The sequence below is a fragment of the Rhinolophus sinicus genome, chromosome 16 (genome assembly GCF_057876585.1).
Source record: "Rhinolophus sinicus isolate RSI-liver-muscle chromosome 16, RSI-T2T, whole genome shotgun sequence".
Classification (NCBI taxonomy): Eukaryota; Metazoa; Chordata; class Mammalia; order Chiroptera; family Rhinolophidae; genus Rhinolophus; species Rhinolophus sinicus.
The window spans coordinates 12,430,918-12,454,390 of NC_142516.1; the positions used below are offsets into that span (position 1 = coordinate 12,430,918).

General features: G+C 36.8%; 1 protein-coding gene across 1 annotated transcript in view; it reads left to right on the forward strand.

Annotated features, from left to right (window-relative positions):
- The window catches only part of C5 (complement C5), a 75,219-nt gene that overhangs the window by 22,264 nt on the left and 29,482 nt on the right, over positions 1-23,473 (forward strand). The window contains exons 10-22 of the mRNA XM_019731219.3: positions 1,971-2,086; positions 4,458-4,643; positions 5,911-6,114; positions 7,777-7,986; positions 8,110-8,259; positions 9,316-9,445; positions 10,451-10,513; positions 11,603-11,800; positions 13,312-13,399; positions 14,886-14,959; positions 16,077-16,216; positions 17,286-17,513; positions 19,029-19,089. Of these exons, the coding sequence (XP_019586778.3) occupies positions 1,971-2,086; positions 4,458-4,643; positions 5,911-6,114; positions 7,777-7,986; positions 8,110-8,259; positions 9,316-9,445; positions 10,451-10,513; positions 11,603-11,800; positions 13,312-13,399; positions 14,886-14,959; positions 16,077-16,216; positions 17,286-17,513; positions 19,029-19,089 (1,848 nt within the window). The remainder of the gene's footprint in view (positions 1-1,970; positions 2,087-4,457; positions 4,644-5,910; positions 6,115-7,776; positions 7,987-8,109; positions 8,260-9,315; positions 9,446-10,450; positions 10,514-11,602; positions 11,801-13,311; positions 13,400-14,885; positions 14,960-16,076; positions 16,217-17,285; positions 17,514-19,028; positions 19,090-23,473) is intronic.

The following is a 23,473-nucleotide window of genomic DNA, read 5'->3' on the forward strand; positions in this document are numbered from 1 at the left end:
ATGAACTTGTAACGATGAAGAGTTCTTGGCCTTTTTTTTTTAAATTAAAGTTTATTGGGGTGACAATTGTTAGTAAAGTTACATAGATTTCAGGTGTACAATTCTGTATTACATCATCTATAAATCCCATGGTGTGTTCACCACCCAGAGTCAGTTCTCCTTCCATCACCATGTATTTGATCCCCTTTACCCTCATCTCCCACCCTCCGCCCCCCTTACCCTCTGGTAACCACTAAACTATTGTCTGGGTCTATGAGTTTTTGTTTCTCATATGTTTGTCTTGTTCTTTTGTTGTTTTTGGCCTTCTATGATGCGTAAATATCATAAATTTGTTACCGGTACATAAAATTTCTTGTACCATAATATGTTAAAAATAAATGGTAAAATTCCTTTATAATACAAAAAACAAGTACCTAAATGTAAACAAATGAAAATTTGAATTAAAATGTTAAAATGAAGGATTTTTTTTGCCTGACAATTTGAGCCAAAAACATGGGAGCGCATTATACACTGCAAAATATGGTAAATGTTAGCCCTCCTCCTGTTTCTTCTTGGGTCCACCTGCTACTTTCTTAGCTTCCTCAACCCCACTCCAATGGTTTCTAATAGTTACTAATTATTATTCCAAGTTGGGTCAAATTGTTTTACTTCTGGTATTTCTTGATTACTAATGTTCTTTATATTTTCAGGTTTATATTGAATCCTCAACTAACCTTGAACAAATAATTTAACCACACTGAGTCCTTTTTATTTTCTGTAAAATTAAAGTTAAACGAAATGATCCCTAAGACCCCTTCCATCTCTTTAAATTTATCTTTCTAGGGAAGCAAAATGAAGAATGGAGGTAATTATCCAATTATTGAGCACTTTGTATATGGTAGATACTCAACAGATGTTGGAGGCTGACAATGATTTTATACTGCTTGCCCTGGCTGTTGTTTTAGACATTATTTTAATGTTTACTACTTTTATTTTTTCTCAATCTATTTCAAGTAAATTCAGTTTAATGAATATTTATGAGATATTCAAAAGCGTTTGTAAATATGCAGCCTTCCAAATATAAATGATGTATAAAACACTCAAGTGGCTCACTAACTAGCCTTAGCTATAACACAGGTAAACAAAGAATTCTGTTATAAGAAGGAATTCCATGTGTGCTTTAAGCAAAGTAGTTAATGTTATTGATCTTCACAGGAAGGTGAGCTCCTGGGTGATTGTTGAGCAACCAAGAAAGTCGTCCTGAAGATGTTCAGTCTTGCTGGATAGTAATTAGGGTCTTGAGGCAGGAATGGTAGGCATGATGAAGTGGGGCACCCTCCACAGAGAGGACATACCAAGGGTGGAAAGTGAAGCTTGACCTTTGAGAATAGCAGACTATCCAATTAGCTGAGATATAGGGGGTATTTGGGGTGTAATATTGGAAAGGAGTTTGGGGACACTAGAGCTTTGTATGTTATTCTTAATAGTTTAGCTTAAGTTTTAGCTGGAGGGTAACGCTATTAGGCTCTTGCCAGTGGACCCTTAGGGTTCTCTCTACCTCAAGCACTCTTTTCTGTTTTTCTCTCCATATTCCTGCCCTCTAATGGTGAATTCCCTATAAGGGTCAGTCTTTGGCCTACCTTTTCCTTCTCTCCTTAATCCTTTGTACACACTCAACTGAAACTCAGACCACTGACGAAAAGTGGTGTCCCTTCTTCACATTCTTGCTCAATCTAGACCTAGGGCTCTAATTCTACAGGGGGCATGTCTATGTACAAGCCTTGTATGTAAGGCTTTGGAAACTCCAGAGGTTTAAGCTCTTCTTTGCACTGCCCCTCTGAACCAAGACCCACGTCCTACATACTATTGGTAAGTGAATAAGTGCAGGAACGGGATGAGGAAACGAGTCAGTCTGTGGAGACATATCAAGGTAAAATAGATCCCCATACAGATCAGTCTCCTCCTTAATATGGTCCTTGTCATTTCTTTAGGTGGATTTTCTGAAGATGCAGAAGTTCCTGGTATCAAATACATCCTCTCTCCCTACAAACTGAATTTGGTTGCTACTCCTCTTTTCTTGAAGCCTGGAATTCCATATTCTATCAAGGTAGATGAAGAGGGGTGGGGGAAATGGGGAAAGGGTGACTATGATTGTCTTTTTCTGTTTACAGAAAACATGGAGGTTGGCAAACAGGGGAAGGGTGCTAGAGAGGCAAATGGTAGAGGGGACTTGTCCTGTAAAAGCTGCCTTTCCTGGGGATGCAGGCAGGAGTGGGGAAGTGCAGGCCAGCTTCAGGCTTAGAGCAAGCGTCAGTATTTAGTAAGATAGCCTGTGTTAGCCATTCCCTAAATAAGCAATGCATTAGATTATATGTAAATAAAACCCCACAAGTCTATAGTTCAAAAAACACGAACACTTAAAATTATTTGGTGGCATGTTCCTAAAAACCCTTAAGCTGGAGATATCATTCCTTGAAAATAAACCTCTTTCTCTCACCATTTTTTATATCCAGCGTGTTTCTGAGTTTGTATCTCCATGCTTTTCGTTCTGCATTCTCTTCGTGCATAACTTTGTCAGATTTCATCTCTCTGTATTGTTTTCCTTCCTTTCCATCTTGATTCTTTCTATTCCTGACTCTTTTCTCTGTCTTTTTTACTTCCTCATTCCCATTTAACATTTTCTGTCCTTCCTCTACTTTTTCTATTTTGAAAGCTGGTAGCGTAGAGTTAAAACAATCATTTGACTTATTAGTTATATGTTATTAAATTTAGTATTATATATTATATATATATTATATGTCATTATGTAATAACATATAATATATTATATCAATATTATATAATGTATATAATATATTATATGTGGAAAATTTTGTTCCCTGTCCTTAATTTGGAAAGCTAAAGCAGAATTTTTTTATTCTTTGAAATTGTGCTGCTTTTTAAAACTCAGCTTTAGTTTAATTAAAATGTTTTACTTATTACTTATTGTGGGTCACTGGCTTTTAAGAGAAAAAGATTTACCAAGCTTTAGACATGCTTGTAGCTTCTTACATACATATATAATATATAATATGTATTATATAATAATTATTAGTACATAATAATTATCAGTAGGAATCTCCTTTCCCCCACCCCCATTTTTTATCCCTTTTAAGGGCCACAAAAGGGTTAAATGTGTAACCCTCCCTTTTTTTCTAGCTGCACCACTCTACCTTAGAGCTCACTTAATAATCTTCTCTCCCAGCAAGTAATGCTTAAGTTCTCAATCCTAAGTGAAAAATGAGTAAGTTAATAATGCACATTAAAGGGCCGGCCCGGTGGCTCAGGCTGTTAGAGCTCCATGCTCCTAACTCTGAAGGCTGCTGGTTCGATTCCCACATGGGCCAGTGGGCTCTCAACCACAAGGTTGCCAGTTCAATTCCTCGACTCCCGCAAGGGATGGTGGGCAGTGCCCCCTGCAACTGCGATTGAACATGGCACCTTGAGCTGAGCTGCCGCTGAGCTCCCCGATGGCTCAGTTGGTTGGAGCACATCCTCTCAACCACAAGGTTGCCGTTCGATTCCTCGACTCCCATAAGGGATGGTGGGTAGCGCCCCCTGCAACTAGCAACAGCAACTGGACCTGGAGCTGAGCTGCGTCCTCCACAACTAAGACTGAAAGGACAACAACTTGAAGCTGAACGGCATCCTCCACAACTAAGATTGAAAGACTAAATAAAGATCAAAAGGACAACAACTTGACTTGGAAAAAAGGCCTGGAAGTACACACTGTTCCCCAATAAAGTCCTGTTCCCCTTCCCCAATAAAATCTTTAAAAAAAACCAAAAAACACTACACACAAGCATGCACACATATAAAAAAAATAATGCACATTAATGACCGCAGCACCCATACATATGATAATATATTACAGATAATATATACTAATATATGTCATAAACTATAATACTATTATATTGAATATAATATTTATATTATTTTAAAACATCTTTTATATTTTTCATATCACATATAAAAATAAAACAATACAAAATATATCTTTGTGGAAATTATATATGACCATGTGCATGGTGGTGAGAGGTAGAGGCTAAGAGAAAAAACGATGCATTTATTGTTTCTCATATCCAAGAGAATCATTCCCAGATGTGACTGTCTCGTGTTCTCCTCCATTCAGTCCTAAACCAACTGAAGAAACACAGAAGTTAGATAGCAGAAGTCCTTATCACATCTACTCGCTGCACTTAATAGAATAATATTAATGTTCTGAGTCTGCTTGATATACGTGAGAGTCTATTCAAAAATGATTTAACTAAACAGAATTCAACTTTTTAATAAGCTGACAGCATACTCCTCTTTGCTGAATTAAACATGAATAATTTATACTTTGATGGGGAGGATGGAAAAGTATTTCGAAATTGTTGTCCTTTAAAACAAGTGCTAAGCTGTTGACCTGAATTTGAACTGTTCTGACAAAACAGGTGCAGGTGAAGGATTCCCTTGACCAATTGATAGGTGGGGTTCCGGTGACCCTGAGCGCACAAACGGTCAATGAAAACGAAGAGACGGCTGACTTGGAGTCCAAGAAAAGTCTAACGGGTTCCATTGATGGGGTAGCTTCGTTTGTGGTTAATCTCCCATCTGGAGTGACAGCGCTGGAGTTTACCGTGAGCTGAATTCTGTTAAATTTTCTAGGACAGTGTGTACTTTTGACTGTATGTTTTGGCTAGCATGCAGAACAGATGTGGCAGGTTTTTATACATGAGTCCAGTGAACCATTTCACAATTTTGCATCTGGAAAAAAAAGCAGTAGAGGCTAGAGGCAATCTGCTAATCCACTGAATGGTCCTTGAGGAAGATAAATCTATCACTTTTTTAATTTGGGAATTATTTTCTCTTACATCAATAAGACCACATTGGAATTTAGAAGCTTCAGAATAGGTATAGAGTGGAGGTCAGTGGTGGGAAGTTTCTCTCCCCCTACTGTTGATGTTCATCTCTTTTCAGGGCCACAAACGGGTTAAATGTGAAAACCTCCCTTTTTTTTCTAATTGCATGAACCACTCTACCTTAGAGCTCACTTAATAGTCTCTCTCCCAGCTAATAATGTTTAAGTTTCCAACCCCAAGTAAAAAATAAGTAAGTTAACGATGCATGTTAATGACCGCTGCATGCATACGTTCACTATCATCTACTGATCCTTAACAAGTGCTGAGCTTTGTAGTCAGAGCTTTATGTAGGTCACAGTTAATACCCACTTAATCAGCTCTATGAGTTAGAAAATATTATCTTTGCCATTTTGCAGCTGAGGAAACAGAGGCTTCAAACTTCTCTTGTGAGTGAATAATTTATCCATTAATAAATAGCAGCATTGGGATATAAACCAATGCATATTGCACTCCAGAGCACGAGCTACTAACCCCTCTGCTTTCAAAGGTGGATATCACTGCCTAGATATCATTTCTGCCGCACCCCATGTTTATAGGCACTCCTCTGTGCCACTATATCACAATGAACCTGGGCCAGAGAATCTCTGTGATGTCCATTCACAACTCCTGTCCACCAGTCCTTGAAACTCCCCTACCAATACCCCCAATTCCTGCCATCCTAACCCATAGGAAGAGCAGTCCCCAGCTTGCCATTACATTTCAGGAAGGGTGCCACTATTTATTCCAGGAGCATCTCTTCTCTCTTTACCAGACTTTCTTCCCACAGCCCATAATCCCATATTATCCTAATTATTATCCTAATTACAGTCTTTGTAAAGTTACTTAATGCCACAGCAGTACAAACATTGGAGTAATGGAGGGTTTTTTCCTTTAGCATTTGGTGGTGTGAAATTTATAAAGTGAAGAATGGAATAAAAAAAGGTATAGTTAACAAAGAAAACATTTCATCACAGACCACATGTCTTCTCTGAAATTTTCCTTTTAGGTCAGGACTGATGACCCAGATCTTCTAGAGGAAAATCAGGCCAGCAAAGATTACAAAGCAGTATCATATTCATCTCTCAGTGAAAGTTACCTTTACATTGACTGGACTGGAAGCTATAAACCTTTGCTCGTAGGAGAAAATATGAATATTATTGTTACCCCCAAAAGTCCATATATTGACAAAATAACTCACTACAATTACTTGGTAAGTACAATAATGATAGGTTGACATCTGTCTATCCCCCGACCCGGAACATTTTCCTTTGCTTATAGAGAAGCATTAGAATGAGCCCTTACATTTGCTTTTACACAACATCATCTAATTTGACAATCAGTTTTTTCAAAACCCTTTGAGATAGGGCGTGATTTTCATGACCCATTTTACAGATGAGGACCTGAGAGACAGAGAGGTTTAAAAACTTGCCATGGTCACTCAGCTTGGAAGAGGATGATTTTGATTTGAACTGGAAACCTCTGACTCCTTGTCTGATCTCCGTTCACCAAAGAGAGCTGACTGACTACTCCACAGAGAGAGCCTGATTAAAAGTCTTGCATTACCTCTGCTCTATGTCATGGCTAAAGATTTCAGGCCTATTTAAAATAAGTGCATTTCACTGGCATAAGAGGGGGATACAAATCCTGTTCTCAAAGGTTGAATCGTGCCATACCTGCTCCAATTCTACAGTTTAGCAATGTCCCTTATGACATCACTTATACTAAACAGAGGTGGTCAAGCAAGCTGTTGGGGGAAACCTAGGAAAGAATACGCTAAAAATGTTAAGGGCTTCTTGACAATTGCCAAAGAAATGGAATGAATTCTTCCAATGGACAGGTCAAACAGGTGGTGATGGCTTTTTTCAACATTTTTGAGGGAGAAATTAAAAAACAAATGAAGACCATAGATCGCATTGACTCATGAAGAATTAGGAGACCTATGTTGGGACTGTGTACCCAAACCTGCTGTATACTGTATGCAGTCCTGCTAAGGACAATTTAAGGGATCTTTGAGGACATTTTAGCTTCATCTAATTTGTAATTTTTAAAAAAACGTGTGCCTCCAATTTAGAACCTAATCTCTGGCTTTAAAACTTAATTCCTAGGGGCAGACGGGTGGTTCAGTTGGTTAGAGTGCGAGCTCTGGGCAACGGGGCTGCTGGTTCAATTCCCACATGGGCCAGTGAGCTGCACCCTCCACAACTAGAATGAAGTCAATGAGCTGCAGCTCAGCTCCCGGGTGGCCAGATGGCTCAGTTGCTTGGAGCACCACTTGTCAACCCAAAGTTGCTGGTTTGACTCCCGCAAGGGATGATGAGCTGCGCCCCCTGCAACTAACAATGGCAACTGGACCTGGAGCTGAGCTGCGCCCTCCACAACTAAGATTGAAAGGACAACAACTTGACTTGGAAAAATCCCGGAAGTACATACTGTTCCCCAATAAAGTCCTAAAAAAACAACAACACTTAATTCCCAAGTAAGATGTACTCCACTTACAAATCTTTTTTTTTTTTTTTTCCAATCAGTAAAACAAAGATTTTAGTGACAGTGTGATGACTTTAAACAGATTTGGGGTCAAAGTTTAGCTCTCTGTTTTCCTAGTTATATGATTTTGAACTAAAATCAGTATGACATTTTGTTAATTCCTGAGCCTCAGTCCCTTCACTGCACCATTGAAACAATATTCCTATCCTACTGGTTATTATGAGAATTAAAGGAGTTAAAATAAATGTAAAAGTTCCTTGCACGTGGTAGGCCTATACATGTTAACTTTCTTTTTAATTTAATATGATTTCTACTCCAGCTCCAAGCTATATCCTGAAGCAAAGGTTTTGTTTTTGTAGTTATTGTTGCTGCAACTTTTTATTTTCAGATTTTATCCAAGGGCAAAATCGTTCACTTTGGCACAAGGGAGAAACTTCCAGACTCCTCTTATCAAAATATAAACATTCCAGTGACACAGAACATGGTTCCTTCAGCCCGTCTCCTGGTCTATTACATCGTCACAGGAGAGCAGACAGCAGAATTAGTGTCTGACTCAGTCTGGTTAAATATTGAAGAAAAATGTGGCAACCAGGTCCAGGTAAGCCACAAATTACATCACAATCGAATTTTCTTCTGAGTAAAGGAGTCTGTAAACATGGCAACCTATGAAATTTTGTCTCATACAAATGACCTTTTCTTTTCTTTTTAAATGACGTTTTAGGTTTCTCTGTTTCCGAGTGCAGATACATATTCTCCAGGCGAGCAGCTAACTCTTAATATGGCAACTGAGTCAGATTCCTGGGTGGCTTTAACAGCAGTGGACAGTGCTATATATGGAGTCCAAAGGAAAGCTAAGAAGCCTCTGGAAAGAGTTAAGTAGTGTATGGCCTTGGTTACTGGTAGTGAGGTAGTGCTTCCCAAAGTGTGGCCCCCAGGGTAGTTTGTGGGGGAAGAATTAACAGAAGACTAGACCTGATTTTCTATAATCTATAATCTAATCTATAATCTAACAGTGATTCTTAGGAAGGTAAGACATCCTCATGTTAGTCCTCAAAGCACAAGTCCATCCTTTCTATTTCTCCAAGTGTAAGTTAAACACTTAAAAAAAAACACCATCATAATAGCAATTATAGTCATAGAGCAAAAGTGCCATCAATTGGGAGGATTTGAGGATCTGGGTGATGGGGAGAGGCTTTATAGTAGCAGCAGCACAAGAGAATACTAGATAGGCGACCTCTGGGGGTGGTTTTTGTTTTTCACTTTCATTCAAATTTGTGGCACAGAAGAATTTGAAAATGATTCAATTCCCCCAGTTCCTATTTACCGTCTCTATGCTCTGCTACTATTTTCTAGGCTTGAATTTCTCTGAACAAGGAAGAAAAAACTGTGAAACTGTGAAGTTAAAAACATTCAGAAAGGAAATGACATTTGGGGTGAAAATTAAAACTGAAATAAGACCCGAAACAAGTTCTCATTTAGAATCTAGAGCCCTCTTTCCCAAAACACTAGATTTTTCTTTTTTGCTTTAAGCAATTTAAATATTAATTTGTTTGCTAATTCATTCATTCATGCATTCAACCATTTCCTTTTTTTTTTTTTTTTTTTTTTTTTTTTGGTGGTGGGAGGAATGTTATATTGATTGCAGCATTCATTCTAAGTACAAAACACCACAGGTCCGCTTCTAAGAATCTCCTCACCAAAGTTTAGGACAGGTTCTTGATTTAATTTTGAATAGGTATATATTTATAAATACAAAAGGACAAACTAAAGGAATGAAGTTGGGAAATTTGGACTTTGGCCATTTGACAAACGAACAGCCTGTGTATTTCATAGATTTGTTATAATCATGAAACAACTTGTACCTTTAGTTCTTTAGAGAAATGATTTATATACCTGAATTGGCTCAACATTTTGCCTTTCTGAACAGGTATTTCAAACTTTAGAGAAGAGTGACCTGGGCTGTGGGGCAGGTGGTGGCCGCAATAATGCAGATGTATTCCACCTGGCTGGACTCACCTTCCTCACCAACGCAAATGCAGATGACACCCAAGAAAATGGTAAAATGCTCAGCATTCTTAATTTGTTCTTAAATTGATTACTGACATTTACATCAATCATCTGCCTCCTATGTATCGTTTTTGTTTGCCCTCCAGAGTATTCTCTACACTGATCTTAGAATGACACGACTATGTAACTCACCTGCATATGTTTCGTTAACCTTTAAGATAAAGTACACATCCTTTAGTGTAGTACTCAAAGCCTCCCATGATCTTCTCCCCAACTTTCTAACTATTTCTCATCCTGCTCTACCTTATCTTATGTTTAAGCTACTCAGAACTAAGTGTGGTTCTTGGGTGGCCCAGTATTACTTTACACCTTTGGGGCTTTCCACATCAGAACTGCTTTTCCTTTTATTAGCCTGGAAAAGTGAGTGTAAGAATTACCTCTTCTGTGAGGCTCTTCCCCACATAGAATTGATCATTCTCTCCTCCTTTAATAGGGAGAATATTGTAGGGGCTAGATCTATTTATAAGTAATATAGTAGCAGTGCATCATTGCACATTCTTATACTTCATTTTATGTCTTGTCTCAGCCACTGCACTGTGAGTGCTCTAAGGTCAAGGACCACATCTTAATCATCTTCTTTCTGTGGTTTAAAAATTGTTCATACGTATACTTGATACTATTATTTGTAATAATGTAGCACAAAGAACAAATAATAAAAACAGCATACCCAATGAAAACTTTGCTGGCTCTAAATACTTAGCTATTTCTCTGTGGTCAGTGGATCAAAAAGGTTGCAGGATTCAAAACCAAACTCAAATCAAACAAGTCAAACTATATGAAACTAGATCGTGAGCTCTTCAAAGACAAAACAAGTCATATAAGATATATAGTGTGCAAGGCCTAGTTGAAAAGAGGCTCTCAATATTTGTTGAATGAATGATTTGTGAATGTTTTAAATACTTAAATAATTTCATGGAATTTTCTTTTTTTTGAGATTTTGTCTCCTTTTTTCTTTCTTCTTTGTATTTATCTTTTTTTTTTTTTTTTTTAAACAGATGCACCTTGTAAAGATATTGTAAGGCCAAAAAGAATGCTGCAAAAGAAAATAGGAGAACAAGGTACGCTGAAAGTTTCAAGGTTAGGGTCATATCATTCAAAAGCTGGAGAAAATTAAACATTATCTAATTTCCCCTAATTCAAATAGAATGGGCAATAAGAAAGATATGTACAGACATCTAGTTCACCTCTCTCAGAACAATTAATCCATATAAATCCAATAGTTTATTTGCCATAACTTTAATATGAGGAAAACAAGTATTATTTCTATCTCTAAAATCTAAAAGATTAACTTAAAACATTTGTCAAAAATATTTCCTCTCTACAAACTTCATCTAGCAATTAAAATCATATTCTTCCATTTTATTCTGAAAAAAATTCACAATTTGATAAACTCTGGGGGATACTTGGAAATCTATTTCTTCTATTTCATATACAGTTAATAGTATTCTGGATTACTCTTTGGAAAATAAGTCTAATAGAAATTATTTTAAAGCAGTTATTTAAATGGAAATATGATAATGGGCAGTGTTACAATACAAAGAACATTGAACTGGGCTGGGAGTCAGTGACCTGAGTTCAACTAACAATCATTCTTACAATACTGCAACCATTCCATGCATTTGTGTATGAGTTGTTTTCATTCTAACTTTCATTTTAGGTTCTAAGGATATGAAAAAAGAGGGGACACATTAATTTGAGCACTTACAATGAGGAGTGATGCCACTAGTGAAGGTCCACAAACCACATCACATAAAAAATATTTGAAAAAAATAGGACATTTAATTGAAGAATGAAATATGTTACAGTGATGATAGCTATCTTCAGACACTTACTGGCTTCTCTAAGAGTTAACTTATTTTAGTCAAAGGTTGCTGACCTCAAGGAGCCAGTTTCAAAAGTTAATATTTAGCTTAGTTGCAGGAAGCCCTTTAACCATTTAGTGTGAATCGTAATGGACTACTACGTGAGACCACGTTCTCCCCATTCCTGGGGTAGTTCCCAAGGGCGGCTGGTCAGCCAAACTAGCCATGGCTGTTGTTGGGTGGGAGGTCACAGTGCACTAGAAACAAAGTGTCCCCTGAGATCCCTTCTAAGCCTGAGGTATTATGACTGCGTAATCAAGGGCACTTGTATTATTACCATTTCAGTTGCTAAATACAAACATGCAACATTGAAGAAATGTTGTTTTGATGGAGCCCATCGTAATGATTATGAAAGCTGTGAGCAGCGAGCTGCCCGGATTACAGTAGGCCCAAGATGTGTCGCAGCTTTCAAGGAATGTTGTATCATTGCAAAGAAGTTCCGCGATGAAGAGTCTCATATAAATATGCAATTGGGAAGGCTACGTAAGTTCGACATTTTCTATCAGAATTCTCCCCAATACAGGGAATTTTGTGTAATATTATGCTAAGAAAGGTAGCTTTCATGCTCTATTTAAAATTGAAAATAGAAAAGATAACTTGTAAATGCCCGTTAGAAAAAAAATCTGTTTTCATTTTTGGGACTCAAAAGAGGTATATGTAATACAGAGCAGAGTACACTTGTCCATAGTCAAGACCCAGAGCAAGTTTAAAGCTGAATCATTCTATAAACTTGAATGATTATTTATCCTCTCGGAGCCTCAGCCTCCTTGTTTTCAAAGCAAGAAGTTTGGGCCAGATGATTTCCAATATGCCTTTAAGTTCTAAAATTGTATGGCTCTGTGATATTACAACCATTAAAAATTCTGCTTATACCTATGCTGACCAAATATAGCAAACGATTTCTAAATCTAGCCTAAGGCTAAGCATACTTATATAAAAGTTGAAATCTTGTTTCAGTTTCAAGCACAATATATATTTTCAGAATTTATTGAACTCTCATTAATATGTTTTCAGAACTTTTAGGGCTTTTGTTTCATTTATATATAGTCAAAACAAAACAGACAAAAGCAGAATGACAGCTCTTGTTTTACAATCTGACTGTTTTGCTTAATAGTGTGTCTCAAACATCGTCAATCTGAATGGATAAATTTCTGCAACCATAAATTTTTGTGGCTAGTTACCAAAACAATGTTATTAGATATATTTAGCTTGTTTTACTTATTTCAAGCAGCATTTTCATGAACAATCTGGTACATTTACGTGTATTTTTCATTGTCCAATGTTTCAACTATCATCGTCTGGTTTGGCTTCAGCTACATGGAGCTCAGTCTCTGCAGCTTCTCTCTGGTACTCTGCTCCTCATTTTAGACAGTTTGGCCTCCCCACACTCCCATGTGTGTTGCTGCAATTCCACAAGTGTCTGCATGGGCTCTTCTCCCTGCCCTGCTGCCTGTAAATTGTTTCAAGAAAGTAAACCTAAACAATCTTCTCCCTTCTCTTAGGGATCACAGTCCTGGGTTACTCTAGTGTCTGAAAACTGGTTTATAGGTGTATCTGGTGTTCTTTTTTTCCCCACTTTTTAATTAGTTCATCTTGGACAGGAGCAGAAGTTCTGTCCATTTTTATTAAAGGAAATACAAATAAATTTCTGAGCTAAAGCAGAGAATCACATAAACCTTCTTTTACAATATAAGCATAGTTATTGCAATTGTGAAAATGCAAATAACTTTATAGACTGATTAGCATTGTGCATAATCTCAGGAACACTAAACATTTAGCAATGTAAAAAACAAATCATTAAAAACATTTTTATGCTTTATTTAGTCAAGGCAATTAGTGGAGAAATCCTATAGTTCTATTTTGAAATCACTAAACACAATGTTTCATTGACCTTTCAGAAAATGTTTGTTATAGATTAATGTCCATATTTTAAAATTTGGCTCTAAGTAGAATTTATGTTGTTCTTCCGTAATCTAATATACTTTTTTCTCCAGATATACAGGCCCTACCAGAAACCAAGCCAGAAATAAGGAGCTATTTTCCAGAAAGCTGGTTATGGGAAGTTCATCATGTCTCCAGAAGGTATTATACTTCTTTGATATGCTTCTGAAAATGTGAGAAAATGCAAATATGATGGCCCCAAATCTGGAGACTACCCATTTCCCAATAGTTTATCTAAGAGTTAAGATGATACTATCATTTGGCCAAGTTTTTTTGTTTTTTCCGCTTCATTTTTTTTTTTTTTTGATTGGTGCTTTGCTCTAGTAATTGGTTCCAGGGCAGAATTAACTCTTGTGGAAGAAGAATTCTATTCCATTTAATCTTATTTCACTTTAGTAGGCATTTACTGAGCACAACTATGTGCTACATACTGTATTAAGCAGCCATTTTCATCCTGAAATATCTGTACTAGAAAACAAATGTTAAGAAGAAAGGTTCTTTTTCATTTTTGTTAAAGTCCTTTATTCAACACATTTTTTTATGGCATGCCTACTCTGCACTAACCACTGAAAACAGTGATGAATAGTACCACATCCCTGAGCGTCACTTCCTCGTGGGACTCAAAGCACTGACTTTCTAAGGGGCAGTCAAGGCACTGAGTCCCGAGCCTTGTATCAGTCTCCTAACAGGTCCTCTAGTCTCTACCCTTGTCCCCTCTAATTCTTCCTCCATAGTGTTGTCATTTCAGCTGACATTGCCTCTTGGCTAAGTATTTCCTCGGTGTGCCTCCCATCACTCTCCCCCACCCTACCAGTGATTGGATAAATTACTCCCCCAATTAACCTTGTTCCATGTGTCACAGTATTTATTATAATGGCCTATTTACCTGCCCATCTTCCACAACAAAATGTAAATACCTCCAGGGCAAGGACTTAATTCAGATTATTGTTTTATATCTAGGATTTGGTATAGAGTGGCTTATAGAGACACTAAAATAAATGTGTTGAATCAATGTACACTGCCTCTGAATATTTTTTAATGCTTTATTGGTACAGTTATTACAGTGCATTGCAATTTATTTACTTAACTGTTTTTTCCATTAAACTGTAAACTGCTTGAGAGCACTTACAAACATCTTACAAGTGCTCTATACTCAATGCTTAGTGCTATGTCTGACACAAAGTTGGTGGACAATAGCTGTTTGTTGAATGAAATGAATAAATAAATATATAAGCTTAATCTTAATCAGAAATTTTTAGTTATGTCTGTTTTGTTATGAGCAGTGTTAACATGCATTACTTTGCTTCCCTATTTTTGAACATACTACACAATTAACATAATTTTTCTTAGTTTTATGTTTTGAATTTGCAATGTTTCAAGGTCATCCTTCTGAATTTCAGTTCTCAACATACAAGTGAAATATCTAAAAGCATTAAACAAGTAAGAAAGTTACTGAATATATTTTTCTTGCTTGATTTTTCCTTAATACCTGATGTTGTTTTGTTTTGTTGTGGTTTTTTTTTCTTTCTTCTAAAGTAATATGAAGCAAAAATCCTGTTAATGAATGCTGTCCAGTTGAGTTAATCAATGTTTCACTGTATTTGAATATCAACATTTTAATTTTCAGAAACCAGTTGCAGCTTGTGCTACCTGATTCTCTAACTACCTGGGAAATTCAAGGTGTTGGCATTTCAAATAGTGGTAAGCAATTTTAAGTTATATTCATTTAAGGAATGATTTGATTACCGAAATGAAGTTTTTTATTATCATCTATTTAGTTTACCTAGGACTTAAGTGGCTACATTTTAAAAAATATTCTTTTTAATGTATTCCGAAAAGACTTAGATATGCCCACATCTTTGACCATATCGATTTCTTCCTTTGTTCTTCTATCAATGATCTTTTTACAAATGCTGATGTCAAGTTCCCATTTTCTTCTTTTCTTTTTTTTTTTAGGTTTTGCTTTGCCTTTAAAAAAAAAATTTTTATTTTTTTATTTTTTTATTGGGGAACAGTGCATTTCTCCAGGGCCCATCAGCTCCAAGTCGTTATCCTTCAATCTAGTTGTGGAGGGCTCAGCTGAGCACCAAGTCCAGTTGCCGTTTTCAACCTTTAGTTGCAGGGGACGCAGCCCACCATCCCATGATGAGAATTGAACCGGCAACCTTATTTTTGAAAGCTTATGCTCTAACCAGCTGAGCCATCCGGCTGCCCGTCCAGCAGCTCAGCGACAGCTCGTTGTCTTCAATCTAGTTGTAGAGATGCAGCTCTCTGGCCCATGTGGGAATCGAACCAGCAACCCTGTTGTTCAGAGCTCTTGCTCTAACCATCTGAACCATCTGGCCGCCCTTCTTCTTTTTCTTGAGTAGAGTTAGAAATAAATGGGTGACTTCTCTCCTGGTCTGATGCCTTTGTGTGGTGATTTAGTACAGATACTTTATAAATAACTTTAGGATTGGTTTTATTTATTTGTTTGCTACTTTTTGTTTTTACAAAATCTTGGTTTCTACAATCAAAATGTTATACCCATTAAATGGAGTCAATGGTGAATATATAAAAAGTGATTTGGTACTTTAGTTGAAAAACTCAGGACCTAAATAAAATTCAGTGTTTGTTGGACAAGTGAAGTTTTTCTGTTAATACCAATAATTATTGAAATAAAGATCGATGAGTAGAAAATTCAAGGACATGGGGTGATGAGGAAAACATGATCTAATTTTTTTCTTAAAGCAAAGCAAATATGAAACATTTTAGTACTAATAAAGTATTATAGGAATTCCCTAATATGTTTCTATTTTGCTTTCACTTTGGGCTGAAGGTATATGTGTTTCTGATACTGTCAAGGCAAAAGTGTTCAAAGATGTCTTCCTGGAAATGAATATACCATATTCTGTTGTACGAGGGGAGCAGATCCAATTGAAAGGAACTGTTTACAACTATAGGACATCTGGGATGCCGGTAAGTAGATATTTATGGTATGTTTAAATAAATGGAAAAAAGAAGAATTCTCTAACATCCTGAGAATTCTATTAATGGAATTATCACATATACAAAAAAATAAAAACTCAACTCAGTTCTACAATGTAAACTAATATGACCCAAAAGGCTTCTTTAATTCCTGTCCCACCAGGGTTGTTTGTATTTCCAAAGAGAGAAGAGAAACTTTGCATTTTTGAGGAATTCCTCAAAATTATTTGTTGAATGTTGACATTCTTTCTTGTTTCCCTGAGTGATTTTTTTTCTGAATATTATGGATTTATTCTTTTGGGTACAGTTCTCTATAGTTCATTAGATTTTGGAGGGGAGATGAAAAATGTTCGCTGTTTGACTCAGAAATTGGCACTTACTATTATTATCTGCACTGCAAAGATGGGGAAATGGAGAATGAAAAGAGATCTTGCTTGCAACCTGCTCTTGTCACACAGGAAGAGGCAGAGTCAAGATTTGAACCTAGGTCTTTCTGGAACCAGAGTCTTGGTGTAAAGTGGGGTACAAGTGGGAAGTTAGGAGGTAGGATTGGAAAATTAAGTTGGGGACATATTGGGCAGGGCCTTAAATGCCAAGAGATGGAGTTTTCAGTTTTTCATAAAACCATTTGTTGAATACCAAAGATGAGCTAAAAGACAAAGACAAATAAAATACACATAGTGCCTAAGCCTAGGGCTCCCACTGTCTAAAATACAAAGAGACAGTGTAACATAACAAATACTATCACAATAACATGAACAAAATAACATGATTTCAGTGGCTTCACACCCAATTTAGTAGGTAACAGTGTAATGAAGGTAAGACATTTCTGAGCAGTGTTGAGCTTTCTAGACATCCTTCACATTGCTAAACTCCACAGCAGTGTGTTTGTGTGTATTTTAGAAAATCTGAAATGAGCTTCCTTCTCTGCCTTAGAATCTAAGGGATTAGTTAACACTGTAAAAGTATCAGGGGAGAGTGTGTCCAGATGAACAGAGTCAGAGCATACTTTCCTTATCATGAAGTGTTTGGATATAATTGTTCACTGGTGATATTTCAGTTCTGTGTTAAAATGTTTCCTGTGGATGGAATCTGTTCGTCGGGAAGCCTAGTCACTGACCATCAGGGAAGAAAGGCCTCCCGATGTGTGTCCCAGAGAGTAGAGGGCTCCTCCAGTCAGCTGGTCACCTTTACCGTGCTTCCTTTGGAGATTGGCCTCCACAACATCAACTTTTCACTGGACACTTCTCAGGGAAAAGAAATCTTAGTAAAAACGTTACGAGTGGTGGTAAGAAAAACATGCTTTCTGTGGTTCTTTTAAAATCACTTTTTTCATTCTGAAAAAAAAAAAGATCAGCAACTTATGCTTAAGTGATTCAGAAAGAGACAGAGAGAATGCTGATGTAAATGTAACAAAATGTTAACATTTGGGGAAATGTGGGTGGAGGCTATCTCAGATCTTTTGTGTACTATTCTTGTAACTTTTCTTTAAGTCTGAAATTATAATTTAAAAGTTTAAACAAAACAATACTTGAACAATACTTGCTTATTGTAGAAAATATAGAATACTGAAAAATCACAGAGAAGAAAATTAAACTCACCAATAATCTCCACACCCAGAGATAATCTGATTTTAACAATTTGGTATATAGCCTTACAGTTTTTTTCCCCCCAATACATTTAGAAAGTGTGTTCTTGAAATCTACGTGCCAGACATTATACTAGGCACCAGAGATACAACAATAAATAAGACATGGCCCATGTATTTATAGTTTGGAATTTACAGTCTAGAAAAATTTCTGTTTTATGAGTAAATAGGCCAAAAAAGGAAGAAAACTATCATTTATTAAGTACTATTTGCCCATACAGTCTGTTGAGTGTCTTTATGTTACCTTATTAAGATTAAGATAAGATTCTTGCCAAGAGTCACACAGCTAGTTAATTAGAGCTGGTTCTTCCTAGGTCTTCGTTCTCTGAGTTCTGTTTTCAACCATGAAATTCACTTCAGTAAACATTTATTCACTTATTTTGTGCAAGGCTTGTTTTGTGCATCCTTGCATGGTGGTTCCACACACAGTCTCTAGTTTCACACACATCCTTGCATGGTGGTTCCACACCCAGGTTGCCTGGGTTTGAATCTTGGCTCCACCACTTCCTAACAGTATTGGATAGCAGCCATTGGATAAGTTTCTTTTTCCTTTTTTTAAATTAATTTCAGGTGTACAAAACAATGTAATAATTAGACAGTTACACCCCTCACAAAGTGATAATCCCTCTCCCCAATCTACTACCCCTCTCACATCGTATATAGCTGTTACAATTCCATTGACTCTATTCCCTATGCTGTACTCCACACCCCATCACTATGTATAGTTGACATTCAATATTATTCAGTTCCAGCTTCAGGTATACAGCACAGTAGTCAGGCATCTGCACAGTCCATGAAGTGGTCTCCTGGATAAGTTTCTTGATCTCTCTGTGTGTCAGTTTCCACATCTGTCAAATGGGAGTAATAATAGCACCTACTTCGTAGAGTATTTTTGACATTAAATGAGCTAATTATATACAAAGCAATTGCGTGGCTTATAATAACTTCTATTTAATTGTTTGATCTGATTGTTATGCAGATAGCCAGAAAATCTTATTCCTACATGTATACATAAATGTTAAAACATACTTTGCCTTCTCAAAAAAAAAAAAAGAAGTGTTTTTTTAATTGGGAAAGTGGTTAAGTTGATCCAAGAATTCAGGTTACATAGGTTTAATTATGTTCTTAACTGAATGTTTTCTGCCTTTATTTTAGCCAGAAGGTGTCAAAAAGGAAAGTCATGCTGGTATTACTCTGGACCCAAAGGGTATTTATGGTAGGTAAAATAATTTTGTATTTTATATGTCATCTTTTGCTCTAGAAATTAGTATATATGTAACCAGAAACACTATTTTTTCAAAATGTTAATTTTGAAAAATAGAATCAGAAATACCCAGTTCATTGCCATTCTTGATAGTATGTGTTGTACTATAATCTGGATGGGTTTACAACAAAGAAAAATAATTCCACTAGTTTTAAATGCAAAGCATTGAAGTAGTAATACTTGCATGACTTCCCTTATATATTAATCATTTTCTATCCATCACAATAATAATTATAACATTTTTATTGAACCATCAGTCCAAAAGAACACATAAGAAAAAGTTTGCATACTTACTTAACATGCATTATTTGAAAACACAATAATGTTGATTAATTGCTTTGTAAACTTTTCTTCATTGCTCCTCCTTCCCTGCTTTTCCTTCAACTGAGATATTCTGAATTTTCTCAAAGTTAGAATTTTGCAAATATTTGAGCACTTACTCAGGGCGTAAATACATTATCTGTTTATGAAATATAGAATGTGCTCAGTTAGCAATTTTTTCCAACAAAAAAGACCTCTGTAGTTTTTGTTAAACGGTTAAATTTTACCTTCTTGTTGCATTGAATTGTTTTTCTTTTCTTTCAGTGATATAGCAATGGGGATAAAAAAAAAGCTTACCTACAAATCAACACCTCTATACTCAAAGTGCCATTTCCTCTGGGAAAGTAAAGAATTAGACCTTAACATTTTAAATTAGCTGAGTGTCATAAACTGAATAGGGATGACTTCAATAGCGTAACAAAAGAAAAAAATCCATTCTATGTACGTATGTCCATACGCTAGTGTTTTTCTCTAATTTGGTCTTCACACAGACTTCCTCCCAGCTGTGGGGATTTGTGGGAAGAGGTAACACAAGTTCTGAGGGTTTGGGCCTCACGCGATCACATCGTGCCTTAGAGCCACTGCATCCTTTGGCCTCGCCTCCTTTTCAGCCTTGTGCCTCATATACTGACATTATTGCAAACAGCTTTCCAAAACAGCCCTGCCTTACCCATCTTAGGTGTGAACATCAGGGCCACAAGATGGGAATGAATGATCTTTAATCTGGAAATAGATCTCTCCGTTAAAAATCTTGATTAAAAAAAAAAAATCTATGCCTCTTTCCAATCTTATCGTGTGACTTTTCGCCCTTACCATTTTAGACAACTTAGATTCAGGCCGCTTTGTTACTTTCTAGAATGCTAAGTAGGGTAAAGATAGCAATCAATTCTGTCTAGTTCAGAGAAGTTATTAAATACTTCCAAGACTTATATGTTGGAATTGCTATACCAGGGTGATTCTTTGTAAAGTTCAGGGTTTGTGTTTTTTTCCCTAAAGATTTTATTGAGGAAGGAGAACAGGACTTTATTGGGGAACAGTGCGTATTTCCAGGACTTTATTGGGGAACAGTGTGTTTTTCCCAGGAACTGTCAGGTCCAAGTCAAGTAGTTGTCCTTCAATCTAGTTGTGGAGGGCGCAGCTCAGCTCCAAGTCCAGTCACCGTTGTTCAGTCTTAGTTGCAGGAGGTGCAGCCGACCATCCCTTGCAGGAGTCGAACCAGCAACCTTGTGGTTAAGAGGATGCACTCCAACCAGCTGAGCCTCCAGGGAGCTCAGCAGCAGCGCAGCTGCAGCTAATTGTCTTCATTCTAGTTGCAGAGGGTGTATCTCGCTGGCCCATGTGGGAATTGAACCAGGAACCCTGTTGCCCAGAGCTCATGCTGCAACCAACTGATTCACCCATCCGCCCCCAGGGTTTTGTTTTGTTTTTTGTTGTTTTTTTTCGTTTTTTCTTAAAGCTAAGATGTATCTGGAAAAGTAAATGGACAATAATATTATATGAAATCTGAAAAAAATATCTGTGAGGGAGAATGAGATATCGAACTAATTGTAAAGCAATAGTAATGAAAATTGTGTGACATCAACTTAAAAAAGAGTAAACCCAGAGACTCAGTACTCAAGACCAGCCCTAGCCATTAGTTGCTTTCTCTCCCTGACAAGTTCTTTTCCCCTAACTCTTTGTATCACAGATGCAGAGTTCAGCAACTCACCCCCCTCACTTCCTGGCACCCCATCATCGTTGGACTAGGCAGGCCCCCTTTCATGTTTTATTTCCTCCTTTCATTCCTGACTCCTGTTCCCATTTTCCTTCCTCCAAATACACCCACTCAAATATGCTTGCTCTGTATATGTCTTTGAGAGACGTAATGTTGGTTTCTGTGTGCATGTCTTTTTAAGATATAAAAGGTTCTGTGCTATAGATCCTGTTCTATTTCTTAAGTTTTTTAAATTCAATACTCTGTTTTAAAGGAATGTCTCTATTGCTATATGTACATTTAATGCACTGCTTCTTACATAGTATTTCAAAGTATATTCCACCACAATGTTACTTAACCATCTCTTACCGTAAACAATGCTGCAGTGAATATCCTATGCATCTCTCTTTGTGAATCTGTGTGAGCATTTATCTGGACTCTGTATCCAGGAGTGGGACTGCTGAGCCAAAAGGGTATACATATATTCAATGGCATGTACGTCTGTCATATTGCTCTTCATAATGGCTGTATATACTGCTCACACTTTCACCAGCATTACATGAGGGTTTTTACCTCACTACGTCCTCATCAACACTTGGTATTACTCACCTCTCAAAAATGTGCCATTTCTGTGAGATAGAAAGTGTATTTTATTATTGTTTTAATTTGGATTCTTCTGACTACTAGTGATTTTAAACATTTCTTCATATGAGTGTTGGCCATTTGGGTTTCTCATCTATAAATTGCCTATTCCTATCTTTTGCACTTTTTTCTATTTTTCCATTTGGGGTCTTGTCTGTTTCTTGTTAATTTTATCTCTGGTGTACTTCTTCGTGCAATAATGAGACCTAGTACATTTTGAACAGGTATCATTTATTCTGATATAGTCAAATTCATTCAAGTTTCATTTTATCATTACATACTATTTTTGGAGTAATCTTTAAGAAGTCTTTCCACACCCTTAGTTCACAAAGATATTGCTGTATTTGTTTATTTTATCCTGTTGGTTTTGCAGATTTAACTTTTAAATGTTTTAATCTCTCTGACACCTACCTTTATACATGATTCTTGATGGGTCCTTTATCATGATCTCTGAAAAGGAGTAAAACTGACTTTTCTTAGTTTTAGCTTTCTCTTCTGTATCTCTTCCATCTAGTAGCAGAGTGGATAATGAGAACTGAAATAGTCAAAGATGGGTATCGATGGGAAAAATGGTGGAGGATCAAATGAAGATAATTTCAAACAACCTACTGTCATTAAGTACCATACTTGTATATAGAGCATAAACTGTTTGCCAGATTCTCTTGATATTATTTTTACCCTCACAAAAGCTCTCTTTTTTCTCTTCTTTTTTTTAAAAAATTTATTGGGGTGACAATTGTTAGTAAAATTACATAGATTTCAGGTGTACAATTCTGTATTACATCATCTATAAATCCCATTGTGTGTTCACCAGCCAGAGTCAGTTCTCCTTCCATCACCATATATTTGATCCCCTTTACCCTCATCTCCCACCCCCCACCCCCCTTACCCTCTGGTAACCACTAAACTATTGTCTGTGTCTATGAGTTACAAAAACTCTTTGAGGAAAATTTTATTACCTCTATTTAAGTGATGAGCAAACCAAGGCACAGAGAGGTTGTGTCTCGCTCAGTGTCACACACAGAATAAGCTCTTTCTGAACTCCATGCTCTTTCAACCATACTGCAAACCTCTTAACTGTCTCCACTGAGTTTTAATATTATATCCTCAGCATTTGTTAAAGGTTAATGAAGAAAGAAGTTACCTGAGGAAAGTTCCTGTTTCTTCTGCAAAGTCACATAGTTTGTCCATTAAATTGCAAAATTCACTATTTTTTTTAAGCACCTGTCATGTGCCAAGGACTGTGTTAAGTGCTGGGACTACAGCCTCCAATGAGAGATGGTCCCCGCCCTCACAGCGTTTTCTTAGCAGGGCAATGAAAGGTAGAGTCTCTGCGGTTACTACTATGGGCTCTGCAGGGAAAGTTCCTGAGTTCAGATTGCAGCTGCATCTATAGTAGCTCTATGATCTTGAGCGATTTGCTTTCTTAGCCTCAGTTTCCTCAGCTATAAAATAAAAAGTAATAATAATAATAGACCTAACATACAGAGTTGTTGTGAGGATCCAATGTAACGATTGCATTTAAAGAGCTTAGCAGCGTCCTTGCTATTTTATCAGTAGAATGGTAAATACTATCATTTTTATGAAATAAACCAATGGTTACAACGGAAAAAATGCTCTGATACAGGTATGCTACAACTGTTCTTGTGCATAGAGAAAGAGTATCTAAGACTGAGAGAA